At 41.6% G+C, this 14434-nt stretch overlaps 1 protein-coding gene across 5 annotated transcripts in view; it reads left to right on the top strand.

The window, feature by feature from the left end:
- The first annotated feature begins 3525 nt into the window (after positions 1 to 3525).
- The window catches only part of HEATR6 (HEAT repeat containing 6), a 32065-nt gene continuing 21156 nt past the window's right edge, over positions 3526 to 14434 (top strand). For 2 of the 5 annotated variants that reach the window (XM_004747149.3, XM_045070023.1), the window contains exons 1-7: positions 3526 to 3762; positions 7249 to 7356; positions 9472 to 9612; positions 10102 to 10217; positions 11042 to 11156; positions 13190 to 13291; positions 14192 to 14329. In XM_004747149.3, the coding sequence (XP_004747206.1) occupies positions 3556 to 3762; positions 7249 to 7356; positions 9472 to 9612; positions 10102 to 10217; positions 11042 to 11156; positions 13190 to 13291; positions 14192 to 14329 (927 nt within the window). In that variant the 5' untranslated portion in view covers positions 3526 to 3555. Of the gene's footprint in view, positions 3763 to 7248; positions 7357 to 8694; positions 8771 to 9471; positions 9613 to 10101; positions 10218 to 11041; positions 11157 to 13189; positions 13292 to 14191; positions 14330 to 14434 lie in introns of those variants that run through there. The other 3 variants (XM_045070025.1, XM_045070024.1, XM_045070026.1) reach the window with 3 other exon arrangements.

Below are 14434 nucleotides of genomic sequence, written 5' to 3'. Positions count from 1 at the left end.
CCCACGCTGTTTGGGTTATTTGGTTAAGGGTGATGATGAGGTGGACAGGGTGGGAGACAAGTGACATTTGTGGAACACTTGATATGCAACTGTTTTATATTCTCCATAAGCATCATCTAATTTATCCTTACAACCACGTTGTGACTATGCTTATTATTTATATATAAGGATGCTGAGGTTTGGAGAGATTACGTAATTTGCTGAAAATCATATGGCAGGTAAGTCACAGGGTCTTACCTCTAATCCCATGTCCAACTCCAGAGCCTATGCATTATAGTGTGGTAGTTAGGAATTCTAATTCTGAATTTCAAACCCAGGTCTGCCACATAACTGTGTGACCTTCAGCAAGTGTCCTAACCTTTCTGTCCTTCAGTTTCCTGATCTGTATGACAATATACACTTCATAGAGCTCCAAGGACAAAAGAAATTAGTTCATGTAAAGTACTTGGCACAGAAAACATTCAATTACGTTAACTATGATTGTTATGATTATCAAATAGATGGGATGATGGCATTTAGTACTAATTTTCATGGAATCTAGAACAGAAGCCTAGGACAATTCTCCTTCCTAGCCTATCCTAGCTCATCTGGATCCTGAAAGCCAACCCCTCTCTTCTGGTTTTCCCCATTACAAAAGATGGGAGGTAAAAATAGACTTACAATTTCTTGTCCGTGTTCTTCATTATTGCAACTGGCCTGGTTTGTGGTCTGATTTCAGCCAATTTGCTGCCTGTGTGGGCCTTGACAAACCATTTGAACCCTTTAAATTGTCTTTCTCTAAGCCATTTAAACTTTTTAAATCTGCAAAAAGGGAAAATAACAGTATCTACCTCACTTGGATGCTAAGATTTATAGAATGTTATAGTTTACAAAGTATCACAAAGATCCCATTTGATTTTCACAACAACCAACCAATGGGAAATCGGAGGCGCTGAATGAATTTATTCATTCCACTGTTAAGTATTGGGAGGTGTCTACCATGACTCAGGTGCCATGCTAGTGTTAGGGATAAAATAGTGAACCAGACAGACAGGATGTATGCCTTAACAAAGCTCACTTCCTAGAGAAAGAAATAGATAATAGAACAATAAAGAAGATTACTACACATTATGGTCAATGTTCTGAAGGAAATAAACAAGGATGTGAATTAGAAAGGGTAAAGGGTAAAGCCTACTTCATTTAGAATGATCCAGACTTCTAATGAGATGATAAAAATTAAGTTTTGACAGATTTCCAAAATATGAAAGAGGTGATATTCCAGAGGAAGGGCTCCAGATCACTTTATGCAGAATTTATAAAGCGAAATGGCTGTGAACATGCTTAGCATCTTCAAGGCCCCAAGGTTCTGTAAGTTTAAAAAATACTGAGAGTGAGGAGGAGTAAGGATATGTGAGGAGATTTTCTTGGGAGAACTTTTGCCAAGCTCTAAGTTCCACAGTTTGGGGATTATCATCTAAACACAAGACAAGGAAGGGGGCCCTCAAGTCCTCCCTGAGAGTGTGATGTATGTTTTCTTCAGTTAGTGATAACTAAAGGGTAGGAATGTTCATTTCCTTGTAGAAACCATACTGCCATCTGCAAGGGCATATTCCATCAGAGCTTAAAAGACAGATACCGGCAGTATTGGTGCACTTCACAATTCCTGGGTCATTCAGTCCTGAATAATAACATGGATCATCCATGTTACAACCTAAGATGAGCCACATTGAACCCAGATCCTTTCCAGTCTAGGTAACCACCTCCACTGTGGTGATGACCAGGCCTCATGCTCTTCTAGCCCCAGTGTTGGATATCTCGTGCACTCCTTCAAATACTCTTGGCCTTACACTCTTGTTTTAATCATCGCTATGGCAACAAGTTTCTGTCAGGCATCTACTAGTTTAGTACAAGGTAATCAGAGACTTGCCTTGGACTTGTACCCTAGTGCCCCATACCTCTCACTTTTGCCTCAGGGCTTTTTTGTACAACCAGAAACTCCTGCAGGAACCACTACCCATTGACATGCTCAAATGAGAAGCATTGGAGAATTGATACGTGGTGAGGGTAATGCCTGACAACAGAATTCAAAGGCTGACAGTTATATACTTCCTTCTTACATTCCTTGGCATGGGTCAGGGGGATGTCTGAGAACATTCCATAAGGCTTCTCAGAAAATCTTGAGGATTGAGCAATCATTCACTCTTTGCAACGGCCAATTCAATAGTACATATGTGTACTGATTCTCCTTTCTTCCCTGTTCATTCCTAAATAAGTCAGTCATATAAACCTCATCTAAGGTTCTGCTTTGGGAGAAATCAGACTAGCGCTTCCGTGTCTAGGTCTCAGCTCCTGATCTTCCCTGAGCAAATGCTTGAATATCACAAACACACACAAATACATAACACACACATACACACATCCCAAGAATAAGCAATAATATATGAGCACAATGACATCTAAATTCAAACAAAAAATTAGTATTTCTTCCCAAAACCCAAAGTCTTCAGAAAACAAAACTCTTCTAAAGCGTGTCCCCAATTGTTATTGCTAAACACAAGTGTTTTAGTCTCAGGATAAAACAAGTACATTCGGGTAACTTTGAGGTTTTCCTAAGAACCACTGATGAGCATCTGCTCTATTATTTGCATAATTCAAAAACCCAAGACATGACCAAATGCTAATTTCATGCCTTCACCTCTTGGGTGACTAAAAACCATTTACAGCATTTAAAATAGCTATTTTCAGGGCGCCTGGGTGGCTCAGTGAGTTAAAGCCTCTGCCTTCGGCTCAGGTCTTGATCTCAGGGTCCTGGGATGGAGCCCCACAACAGGCTTTCTGCTCAGCTGGGAGCCTGCTTCCCTTTCTCTCTCTCTCTCTGACTGCCTCTCTGCCTACTCGTGTTCTCTGTCAAATAAATAAAACCTTACAATAAAATTAAAAAAAATAAAATAGCTACTTTCTTTTCCAGCTTCTTGCTTTTAAGGCTACAGGAAATCTTGGGGTGTCCAATCTCAACCAGGTCACCCGTAGGCAGGTTATATTTTACATGGCTCAGTTTGAACTTCCAAATTTCTTTTCTTGTGTAATGAAGCGCAAGTTTCTCAGAAGGATGCACAGCCGGCTGCAAGGAACACTGGGACTTGTACCCTCTATTTACAGGGTGGTTTCGTGCCTGGGTAAGAATCCAAGGCTCTCACACGATATAAGAAGAATCCAAGGTTGTCGTAGAAACAGCGGTTTCTGCCGTTCCCACCACCAACCGCCCCTCCAACTCCAGCCCTTCTGAAAACGCTGGTACTAAATAGCCATGTCAGCCCTGTCCAGGAACACACTTTCTAGAAGGACAAATAGAGTCCCACTTTTCAGTCAGGACTCAAAGACAAGTGGGAGGTAAAGCTACAACAACAACAACAACAACAAAGACAAAACAAAACAAAAAAACCCTCCAAGTTAATTTCTGACAAATATTCTCAAAGCACTCCGAGGAGGGACCCGGTCTAAAGAAGTATTTCCGGAACTGGCGCGCGGAGCTGGGAATACCCCGGAAGTGTTTCTCTGTTGTCCTACTTAGGAAAGATGGCGGCGGTACAAGTCGCCGGCTCTCCCGGGCGCGAAGTGCCACGAGAGCCACCACCAGAGCGCAGCAGTGGATTTCGCTGCTTGTCGGCCAGGCTCTGCGCCCTGCGCCCGGATGACAGCAGCTCCGCCCGGACCGAGATCCACCTGCTCTTCGACCAGCTCATCTCTGAGAACTACAGCGAGGGCGGCGGCGTGGCTCCGGAGGTAGGCGGCGTGCGGGGTGGGGAGGACTCGGGCCGCGCCTACTGGCCCCGGCTCCAGCCTCAGGGACCCAGCCGGTAGCTCCCGCCTGCCGCGCCCGGCCTTTCCCAGCTCCGCTACGCGTTACTTAGCTCCAGGCTCCCAGGCTCCCTCCGACCGCGGCAGTCTCTGCTCTCCTCCAGCTGAAGATCCTGCAGTGCTTGGCAAACTCGCATCTTTAAAACCCCACTTGATGACTTCTGCTCTGATAACACTGCAGGTGTCCTCTCTGGTCGCACCGCTCCACTCCCTACGCACAGAACACTTTGCCATATAAAATTCACTTCTTCATTTATTGAAGACCTGGTACTCAGACCATCATCATGTACTGTACTTTATGGTGTACGGTCCGAGGAATCTTACAACGTGGGTAGTAGTAGATCTACTTTACTGATAAAAATACTGAGGCACGTAAAGATCCAGTGTCATATTGCTGGCAAAAGGCAGAGGTAGAGTTGGAGCAAAGGCTGTCCCATGCTCCCTGCCATTTTATGTTGTTTCCTACTAGCTCTTCCCTATCTGCCTCCTGTTTAGAGTAATAATAATATTCACACACATCAGACCATGATGTCTTCTACTCTAAGTCCTACTTACTGAACTCCCAGAACTCTTGACCCAGTCATACCACTGCCTCTGGTGCTCACAGGTGCCTCAAACTTGACAGTTCCTAAAAACGAAGTTACATTTTCTCTGGAGACAACTATATCCACAGCCCATCCCATGCCCTAGCTCACGGAAACATGCCAGTCTGCCAAGTCACACTGGTGCTTTCTCTTTCCTCCCAGATCTTACCCAATGCGGATTCTTCAGATTCCATCTCATAAATATTTCTTATTCCCTTTTCTGTGCTCCCACTGCAGTGCCTTAAGCCCTCAGGCAAGATGACTCCTGAACTCTTCCACTGGTTTTCTCAAACTTCTCTTCAGCCTCCTGTCTAGCTCTTCTCCGAACCATTCTTTGTTCTACTACTAGAGTGGTCTTTTTTTTTTCATGGGAAAAAATCTTATTCGAAAGGCAAAGCTCTGATTTGGGGAGGTCTTCAATACATATTGGTAGATGATCAGAGCAGGGTATGGAACAGTTCGTTGCAGTATGACATGTTGAGTGAGGAGCGTGTCTAAGAGAATACATACATTTATAGATGGTGAAGAGTTCACAGCAACGAATGGAAGCGTTTTTAATGAAATAATAGTGTATGTCCCCAGGGAGCAGAATGGAATTAAGGAGGTACTTAGGACCTTTTGCTTTATTATTATAATTTGATATATTTTTAATCAAAAATATGTGCCTTTGAAGTCTCCTGTCCCTTCTCCTTTTGTGCCTTGTGTGCAGTCATTTAAAAGCTGCTGTTCCTCAGCATCTACTAGTGTTTCACACCTACTGGTATTCTAGGTCTTTGCACACTCCATTCCCGTTGCTTGCTGTATCTTTCTTTGCTTTGTCTGTCTGGCAGATTTTAGTCATCCTTCAGATCATTCCAGATTATGCTTAATAATCATTTCTGTGAGGGGCACCTGGGTGGCTCAGTTGGTTGCCTTTGGCTCAGGGCATGATCCTGGACTTCCTGGATCGAATGCCACATTTGGGCTCCCTGCTTAGCAGGGAGTCTGCTTCTCCCTCTGACCACCCCCTCTCATTCTCTGTCAAGTAAATAGATGAAATCTAAAACAAAACAAAACAAAAAAACCTACCTCCGTGGGACTTCCGAGTGGAGCAGTGGGCTTAGTGTCCTACTCTTGGTTTTAGCTTAGGTCATGATCTCAGGGTCCTGGGATCAAGCCCCACATCAGTCTCCACACTCAGCACAGAGTCTTTTTGGGATTCTCAATCCTCCTCTCTCTGCACCCCCCACCCCCACTTGTGCTTTCTCTCTCTCTAAAATAAATAAATCTTTTAAAAAAATCACCTCCATAAGACCTCCCTAATTACCATTTCCCCATGGAGTTTGCAGTTAATTCTTTCAGCATTTAATTCACTTTAATTATTGTATGAGTATTTCTGTCTTCCTCACTATGAGCTCTTTTCAAAGTTCAGGAACATGTTCATCTTTGGAGTCCAAAGATCTAGTACACTACCTAGCACATAGTAGGTGCTCCAAACCTTTCAATTCAATAAACATCAGTGGATGAATGAATAGTGTGATTTGCAAATAGATTGCCCTCTTTATTTTTTTGAAGAATTACCTTATTTTACAATAAATTGATCCAGGTGTCATTCCTGATTTTCCCAGTGGCATTGAAAATATGATTTGTTTACTTTCTTTTCTTTTTTAAGATAGGAATGAATGAGTTCTATTTTTTTTATTTAAAAATATTTTTAATTCCCATATAGTTAGCATACAGTGTTATATTAATTTCAGGTGTATAATACAGTGATTAAACAATTCCATACATCACCCAGTGCTCTTCACAAGTGCCTTCCTAAATCCCCATCACCTATTTCCCCCATCACCCCACCTGCCTCCCCTCTGGTAACCATCAACTTGTTCTCTATAGTTAAGAGTCTATTTCTTTGGTTGTCTCTCTCTCGTCTTTTTTGCCCTTTGCTTGTTTGTTTTGTTTCTTCAGTTCCACAGATGAGTGAAATCATACGGTGTTTGCCTTTCTCTGACTGACATTTCACTTAGCATAATATTCTACAGCTCCATCCACGTCATTGCAAATGACAAGATTTCATTCTTCTTTATGGTTGAGTAATATTCCACTATAGATATCTAAACCACATATTTATCCACTTATCCATGGACGAACACTTGGGCTGCTTCCACATCTTGGCTGTTGTAAATAATGGTGCTGTAAAGAGCGGTGCATGTATCCTTTTGAATTAGTGTTTTTGTATCCTTTGGGTAAATACCCAGTAGTGCCATTGGGTAGTTCTATTTTTAACTTTTTGAAGAACCTCCATACTGTTTTCCACAGTGTCTGCACCAGTTTGCATTCCCACCAACAGTGCATGAGGGTTCCTTTTTCCACACATCCTTGCCAACACCTGTTGTTGTGTTTTGTGTTTAGCCATTCTGGCATTCTGGCAGATGTACAGTGATGTCTCATTGTAGTTTTGATTTGCATTTCCCTGATGATGAGTGGTGATCAGCATCTTTTCATGTGTCTGTTTACTTTTTGGTGTTTTTAACTTCACTGTGTACTTTTACATTCTGGAGGCCTTTCTTTGGTTATTTAATTGCACTGTCTCTACATATGTGGAGACTCTGGAGCCGTCAGCCTGACCAAAACCACATTGAGTCTTATACTTTTTTAGGACATCATATTTCTGTGATGTCATTTAATTTTTTTTTTCTGAGTTTCTACTTCAGATTTCATCTTTCCTCATTTTGAGTGTGAACATTCACTTTCATTTTTCTGTTTGGCTATATTTGGTGGGGGGTGGGGGGGTGGTTCTTCACTTGACTAATAGGCATATTGCCTTTTCATTATCTTCTTTTTTTGGTAGGATGTCTGTACTCTTCTAGTCCAAGCTTGCCGACTGGTGCCTCTTAATCAGAATCATCTTGTCAGCAAAGTGTCTCAACTTATCCACCATTTACTTAACAGATTACAGGTAATCACGCGTATGACCTTAGAATCCATCATAAACTAAACCTTTGAAATGCTACATTTGTGTTAGGTATGATAGGCTGATCTTTTGAGAAACTGCAAGAAGCACTTCCTTACTAAGAATGATATTAAATATAATTCTGACCAAAAAAATTATGCTGCCCAGTTCCAGAAGTTTGTCCATGAGAGGTGTCCCTTTCTGTTTGGTTCAAGAAACCAATAGCACTGAGGCCTCCAGGTCTTAGAATTTTTTATGGAAGATGTATTTGACCAAGATATATCTAAGAAAAAGTTAAAACAATACCCTGATTCTTTCCTACCAGTATTTATCCCCCTTTCCGAAAGCTACCATTTTTGCAGTCTACTTTGTTCATCATAAAACATAAGAAGTAGCTTGGGAGCAAGAGGACATTAGATGAAAAGACCTCTGTTATTTATATTAAGGTCTGTACTATGGTTCCCCTCTTCCCAGAACCTTCTTAACTTCCTAAATAAATCTCATATCTTTTTAGAAACAGTTCAGAAGTTGCGGCTCTTACCTACCATAGGATACCACATGAGTACATGAATATAGTTAGCATAAAATTTACAATTAGCATTATGTAATCTAGGATTCTTTTGGCTGCAAGAAACAGAAAAACCAACCTAGAATAGCTAAAAATTTTTTTTAATTATCTCATGTCACAACCCCCAAGGGAGGAACTCCCAAGGGGCACTTAATAAGAAGAAACGTATGGCATTTTTTTCATTCACTGTTTGTATGGGTTTTCCATATCTCTTACAGTCAAGATGGTGGCCTCAGTTCCAGGCCTCCCATGTGAAATAAATAAATAACATCCTGCAGAAGCAAAAGAATGATTTGTTTTGTGTTCCTTTGATTTAAGAACGAGGCTTCTTGTCCCCCACAGTCTCCATCAGACCTCCCCTGATATTTGGCTGGAGAGACCTAAGTCATATGAAACCCCCTCTACACCCCTCTGATCAGGGGAATGGTTTACCATGAGTGGCTTAAACCATGGGTCAACCTTGACTGCATATTAGAATCACCTGGAGGGCTTAAGCTCCCTAGATGATTACAATGTGCAGCTCAACTTTTATGTCAAAGTTTCTTAATCTTGGCACTATTGATATTTTGGATTGGATGATTCTTAGTTGTGGGTGGCAGTCCTGTGCATTATAGGATTTTAGCAGCATCTCTCTTATCTTCTCCCTTAGAAGCTAGTAGCATCCCCCCAATTGTGAATGTCTATCCTCACTGCCATAAAAAAATCTTATTTCCCTGGGAAATAGGATTGCCCCCAGTAGAGGACCACTGTCTTAGCTAATTGGGATTTACCCTCAGGTCTCATGTGCAAGAGATGAGCCACCAAATAAAATCAGTACTCTGCCAGCAGGAGACAGGAGATGAATGCTGATAGGTAAGCAGTGTCTGCTACGTGTGACTTCCTAAATGAAATGAGTCTATTTTCAAGTTTAGAATTTTTCACACTGATACGGTACCTTCTGAATGTTTACTGTTGTCAGATATATTACCTTTGTAATTCAGGCAGTTGGAAAAATTCCTGATCACATATGGTACCTACAGCCCTTAGCCGACTTCCTAGTTTTTGATGACAGGTTATTTCAGTTATTCATGAATTGATACTTCGATTAACCAGCTTTGTCCCAACAAGATGATAAACTTCTTGAGGACAAAGATACGTCTTCCTGTCCTGTTCCCCACATCAGAGTGAGACATAGTAGCTATTTAGCAGACATACATATTCGCAGTGTATTTGTTGAGCATTTACTATGTAGAAGGCAATTTTAGTGGATTGAGTCTTAAACATATAAATGTATTTATAGCTGCTGGTGTCAAGAAAAATTTACAAGGACTTTGCCAGGTTCTCCTTTGTGTGGAGGGAATAAAGGGGGAGGTGATGAGCAAGGCCCTGGGGCAAGGAGAAGGCCTTGTCATGATCAGACTTGCAGGGCCTTCAGAGCTGATCTTTTTGACACCAGAAAGATGGGCATATGTGTTCTGTCTTTCATAGCTTGATTCAGGTGAGCATACATGTCCGAAAGGATAAAGATATCTTTTTACCAGTTAAATCATGCATATTTTTTCCTGTCTTGATAGGTGATTGTGGATGAGCAGAACCTGGCTTTCCTACTGGGCTATGCTATTTCTGCTCTTCGTCAGTGTAGTTCCTGGACACACGTGGAAATCCTTCAAGCCCTGGCAGCTCTGGTTTACTGCAATGGCTCAAAATGTCAAAAGGTAGTTTCAACTGTGTTCTCTCTTTCCTTCAAAAGGTTAGGAACACAGGCTCTGAAGCAACAGGCCCGTTCTGAGGTTTTGGTCCTATCATTCATGGTACGTGTGACCTTGAGCAGCTCTCATTCAACGACTCTGAGCCTCGTGTCTTCATGTGTACAGTAGTTCCTCTGAGGATGAAGTGAGACAGTCCTCGTGAAGTGCTTGGCACTCAATGAATGTCATTACCATCATTATTAATCTCTGTTACTATTATTATTACCCTTCAGCTATGTACCCATGACGGAAGAGCTTCAGCAACTACCTAGGCTGGGAGTGGTGATCCCCCCTGGTGTTTTGGGGCACACCTTTGCATGCCCATCTGGAAGATTTACCTAGCAGCTAGTCTTGTGGAACTTAACTGCCTTTTAGTTTAAAAACTGACATCTGTCTAAAGAGTAATATTTTCCTAGAAGCTTTCTTTGACCAACATTAGCTGTTATTTTGTTTTAGTACCTCCCAGACTTGCTGGGCAAGAGTGGGATTTTGATGACATTGAGTGACTCAGCTCAGCCCGACCCTGAAGTCAGGAGAGCTGCCGTGCACTGTATGGCAAACTTGTGTCTCAGGTATGTGGATGCTCACGGCTCCCAGCTGCAGTAAGACAGGGCTTCTCATGGGCCCTTTGTGGGTGGTTCAATCAGTCTGAAACCAGAGCCAACTTAGAAAAATAACCTACTGTGTGATTCTCATGTTCTTTGCTAATAAGATCATCTTATATTGTTTACTTTTAATTTTGATATTGTTTATAGAAAAGATAAAGGAAAAACTAGACTAGGACCTTATCCCTAAAATAGGGTAAAAGGAGTCCGTGTGCAATATGCCAAGGCTTTGTTTTCCGTTGATGTAAATTTTAACCATATTAAATCTTTTAGAGTATAGTCATAAGAATTTAAGCTATGTTGAGGCCTCTGTCAAAACCAGTTTCTTCTAAGAAATTGGCACCCATCCCGGCCACCCAGTTGTAGATGTCTGCAATGAAAAATGAGGAGCACAGACTTAAACTGCTGTTGGTCTCTATACTGCAGTGTTGTTAGGGTGGGTGCCGGGCTGGCTCAGCTGTGTGCCTCTGGCTTGACAGGACCTGTCTGTGTTACTTCCCTCTAAACCCTGAAAAGCAGAATAAGGAATTCTTCCTCTGGTCTTCCACTACAGACTTCTGTAACTTTTCCCTATAGAAACCACTCTTCCTCCTTCCTATTCATTCCATCCTTGTGCTGTCTCCTAGTCATAGTTATTTACGCAAAGTGCACATTCTTCCTCAATACAGTTTCATCCAAAGGCATAGTCCAACTCTGTTGGTCTGTATTACTGCTATTTTAAATTCTTACTCTTTTGCAAGTCCCATTTCAAAGGAGACTGAGTTTGCATTGCTTTTTTATATGTGTTTTAGTGTGCCGGGACAGCCGTACTTGGAGGAGCCCTACCCAAATATCTGCTTCCAGGCTTTCTTGACCACTTTACAGTCTCCAAAATCATCTGATATGGATGATATCACGTTTTGCATGGTAGGTGGGGCTACCACTGATCTTGTGAATGTTACAGATGTGTCTAGAAGCAGCAGTAGAACGGAGGCTGTTACTAAAGAGTATAATTTGGTTGTCAAATTAGTTTTGTTGAGAGATAGTAGGCATGCATGATGTTTGTAACTTAAAAAGATGGACATCGTATCTTTCCGGTTTAAATTACAAGAGAGTTTCTGTTTATTTTGTTTTGCAATTTTAAAGCTTTTTAAAGAAAAGTGGTTTTTTTTTTTCTCCTGATTATAAAAGCAATACAATTTCAGACTAGTAACTGTCATTTTATTTATTTATTTTTAGTGAGAGAAAGAGAATGAGAGAGACAGTACAAGCAAGGGCAGGAGATATAGGGAGAGAGAATCCCAAGCAGGCTTCACATACCCATCATGGAGCATGACTTGGGGCTCGATGTCACGACCCCAAGATGATGATCCGAGTAGAAATCAAGAGTTGGATGCCCAACCAACTGAGCCACCCAGGCACCCTTTGTACATATCTTTTAGATGGAAGAGAGTGGATTTCAACAGTATCTGCAATATTATTTCTTTTTTTAAAAAGCTGATAGAAATATGACAATTTATTAACATGTTTTAAATTCTGAGTGACACATATCAGAAATTACAGATCTGTGATGATGAAAGTTCCTCATAGTTCCCTGCTCAGATATAACCACTTGGAACAGTTTGTTCTATGAGCCCCCAGATATTATTTCTGTGTGTAAATGAGCATAACTTTATAATTTTCAAGTGGGGTCATATTAAATATGCTGTTTTTCAGCTTTATCTCCTTTTTTTTGTTTTTTAGATTTTTCTTTATTTGAGAGACAGAGATCACAAGCAGGCAGAGAGGCAGGCAGAGAGGGGGAAGCAGGCTCCCTGCTGTGCAGAGAGCCGGATGTGGGACTCGATCCCAGGACCCTGAGATCATGACCTGAGCCGAAGGCAGAGGCTTAACTCACTGAGCCACCCACACGCTCTTTTAAAGATTTTATTTATTTATCAGAGAGAGAGAGAGAGAGAGAGCGTGCACAAGCAGGCAGAGGCAGAGAGAGAAGCAGGCTCCCTGCATGGAGCCGGTTGTGGGACTTGATCCCAGGACCCTGGAATCATGACCTGAGCTGAAGGCAGCAGCTTAACTGACTGAGCCACCCAGGCATCCCCCTTTGTCTCCTTTTTAAAGTGAATATTTCTAGGGAAGCTCTTCAGTACCTGTTGATGTACCTCGTGCATTCTGACTGCTGTCACTGGGAGACCTTGGCCCAGTTACTGAACTTCTTGAGCTTCCCTGTTCCTTCTGTCTGAAATGGGACAGATGATGCAATTACCCTGTAGGGCCCTATGAGCAGTCTACGAAACACAGCATTGACAGTGCTTGGCATACACCTGCTTTACTTTGGGTGACTTTCCCATGCCACAGAGGGTCAGCTTCTGACCTTCTGAGGATGACACAGTCCTCAGAACAGGGGGAAATGGAAGCTTCTTGAGTGTTTCCACTATTTCAGAAAAAGGCTGTTGTCCACATCCTCTCCGTGGGGGTAGTATTTCTTCAGGATGGTATTTCTTAATGAGGATGCTGGTCAGAAGATTAATCTGGATCAGACTTGCTCTCTGGAAACCTGCTCCCCACACATGCCTTTGCTTTTAAGAACTAGTGAGGTTGGTGCATCAGAGAGCTTCCCCGCTTCCCATCTTCACTGCTACTTTTCCATCCCTATCACCTTCTTCCCACTACACACCTCTTCTTCTTTTTCTTTTTCTCTTGCTCACCATTTGTACGTGCTAGCTTATAAACATATAGGATAAGACCACTCCTCTGTGAGAGCACTCTTTTCTTCTAGAAAATAATTAGTAGTAGTTCATCAGATCTCTCTCCTCTGGATCTTCATTTTTTTTTTCTCCTTTTGAATTTTTTTTTTCATCATCTAGAGATTTTTTTCTCCTCCAGCCTCAGTGGTGCTGGAAAGTTGATCCCTGGATAACTACATTTCCTTTACCTTTAAACTTGTCCCTTCTTTCCCCTAGTTGTTACAAAATGCATTAAAAGGTATACAGTCTCTTCTAAATGGAGGCAAGATGAAACTGACACAGACTGAGGAACTTGGAGCTCTGCTGGCTGTGCTAAAGGTGAGGTGTTGCCTGTTTAAACCCAAGTCCTCATTATGGTGAGTATCTTTCCTCCTTAAACCCCAGGCAAAAGAACCACTTCACATCATCACTCTAAGGCTAGCTTTAGGGTATTATATTTTAGGAAAGATCATTCAAATGTTCATATACAAGCATACTTAAGAACTGAAAACAATAAAACTTGCCTTAAGTAAATATATCAAAATTCTGCAACTTTACTTATGAATCTTAAGTTAGGAAAGGAATAGGTTATGATCTGTAAATAATTTAGTTTTAGATCATCTCAAACCTGTTTTTACTTGAAAGAAGAACCAGAGCTTCCCTTTGGCTCTGGGCCCATGCAGTCAGCAGGCCAGTCAGGATCACATTAGGAGGATGCATTCTTTGGCTTCTGAGCCTGCCGGTCAGTGGGAAGTTCAGATCAGCTTCTCTGGGGACCCACCTTTCAGTTCAGCCAGGAAGTGGCCTCGGTTCAAAGCCATGTGTGGTAACTTAGCTTGATAAAAAAATGTCAAATTCTTCCCTGTCCTGTCACCCAAATAGAAAAACAGCTGGGTGTAGACATGCGTAAGTGAAAAAAGAACAATAGATTGGTTAAAAACTTATGGATCAAAGGATTGGATAAAACAGATTGGAAAAATTTTAAAAATTAATAAAAAACATGATTAAATAAACTAAAATCAAGTCTAACCTAATCTGGCCAGGATAGATCTATCCAGATGAAATTAAATGCTTCTGTAACCCCTAAACCACCGAGGTATCAATTTTTTGTCCATTTTAATTTCCTTAATAAGCTTCTAGACATTAATCTGTTCATTGATGTGATCCAGAACATGGTGAATCATTGTTTTATGATTAGTTTTCTGTGTGTGTGTGTGTCTCCTTAATCATCATTATTAGAAATCTATGTTTCATGGACTCCCGGGACTAAACATAGAGCTGCCCACGGTGTTATACCCGACTCTACTTCCTCAGTATGACGGGCGACCACCTGTCAAACCACAGCAACCTGAATCCAGCACTTCCCGACCAACTCTGGTATGCCTTTGTCTGCTTAGGCTTAAGTTGTGGATTGCCTTTAATTGCTTGTTATATGTGTTTTATATGATTTGCATCACTACTTGTGCCAAAGGCTCACCTTGA

This window comes from Mustela putorius, unplaced genomic scaffold (assembly GCF_011764305.1).
Source record: "Mustela putorius furo isolate JIRA1106 unplaced genomic scaffold, ASM1176430v1.1 tig00003962_pilon_pilon_pilon, whole genome shotgun sequence".
Classification (NCBI taxonomy): domain Eukaryota; kingdom Metazoa; phylum Chordata; class Mammalia; order Carnivora; family Mustelidae; genus Mustela; species Mustela putorius.
This window is presented reverse-complemented; position numbering and strand designations above follow the sequence as displayed.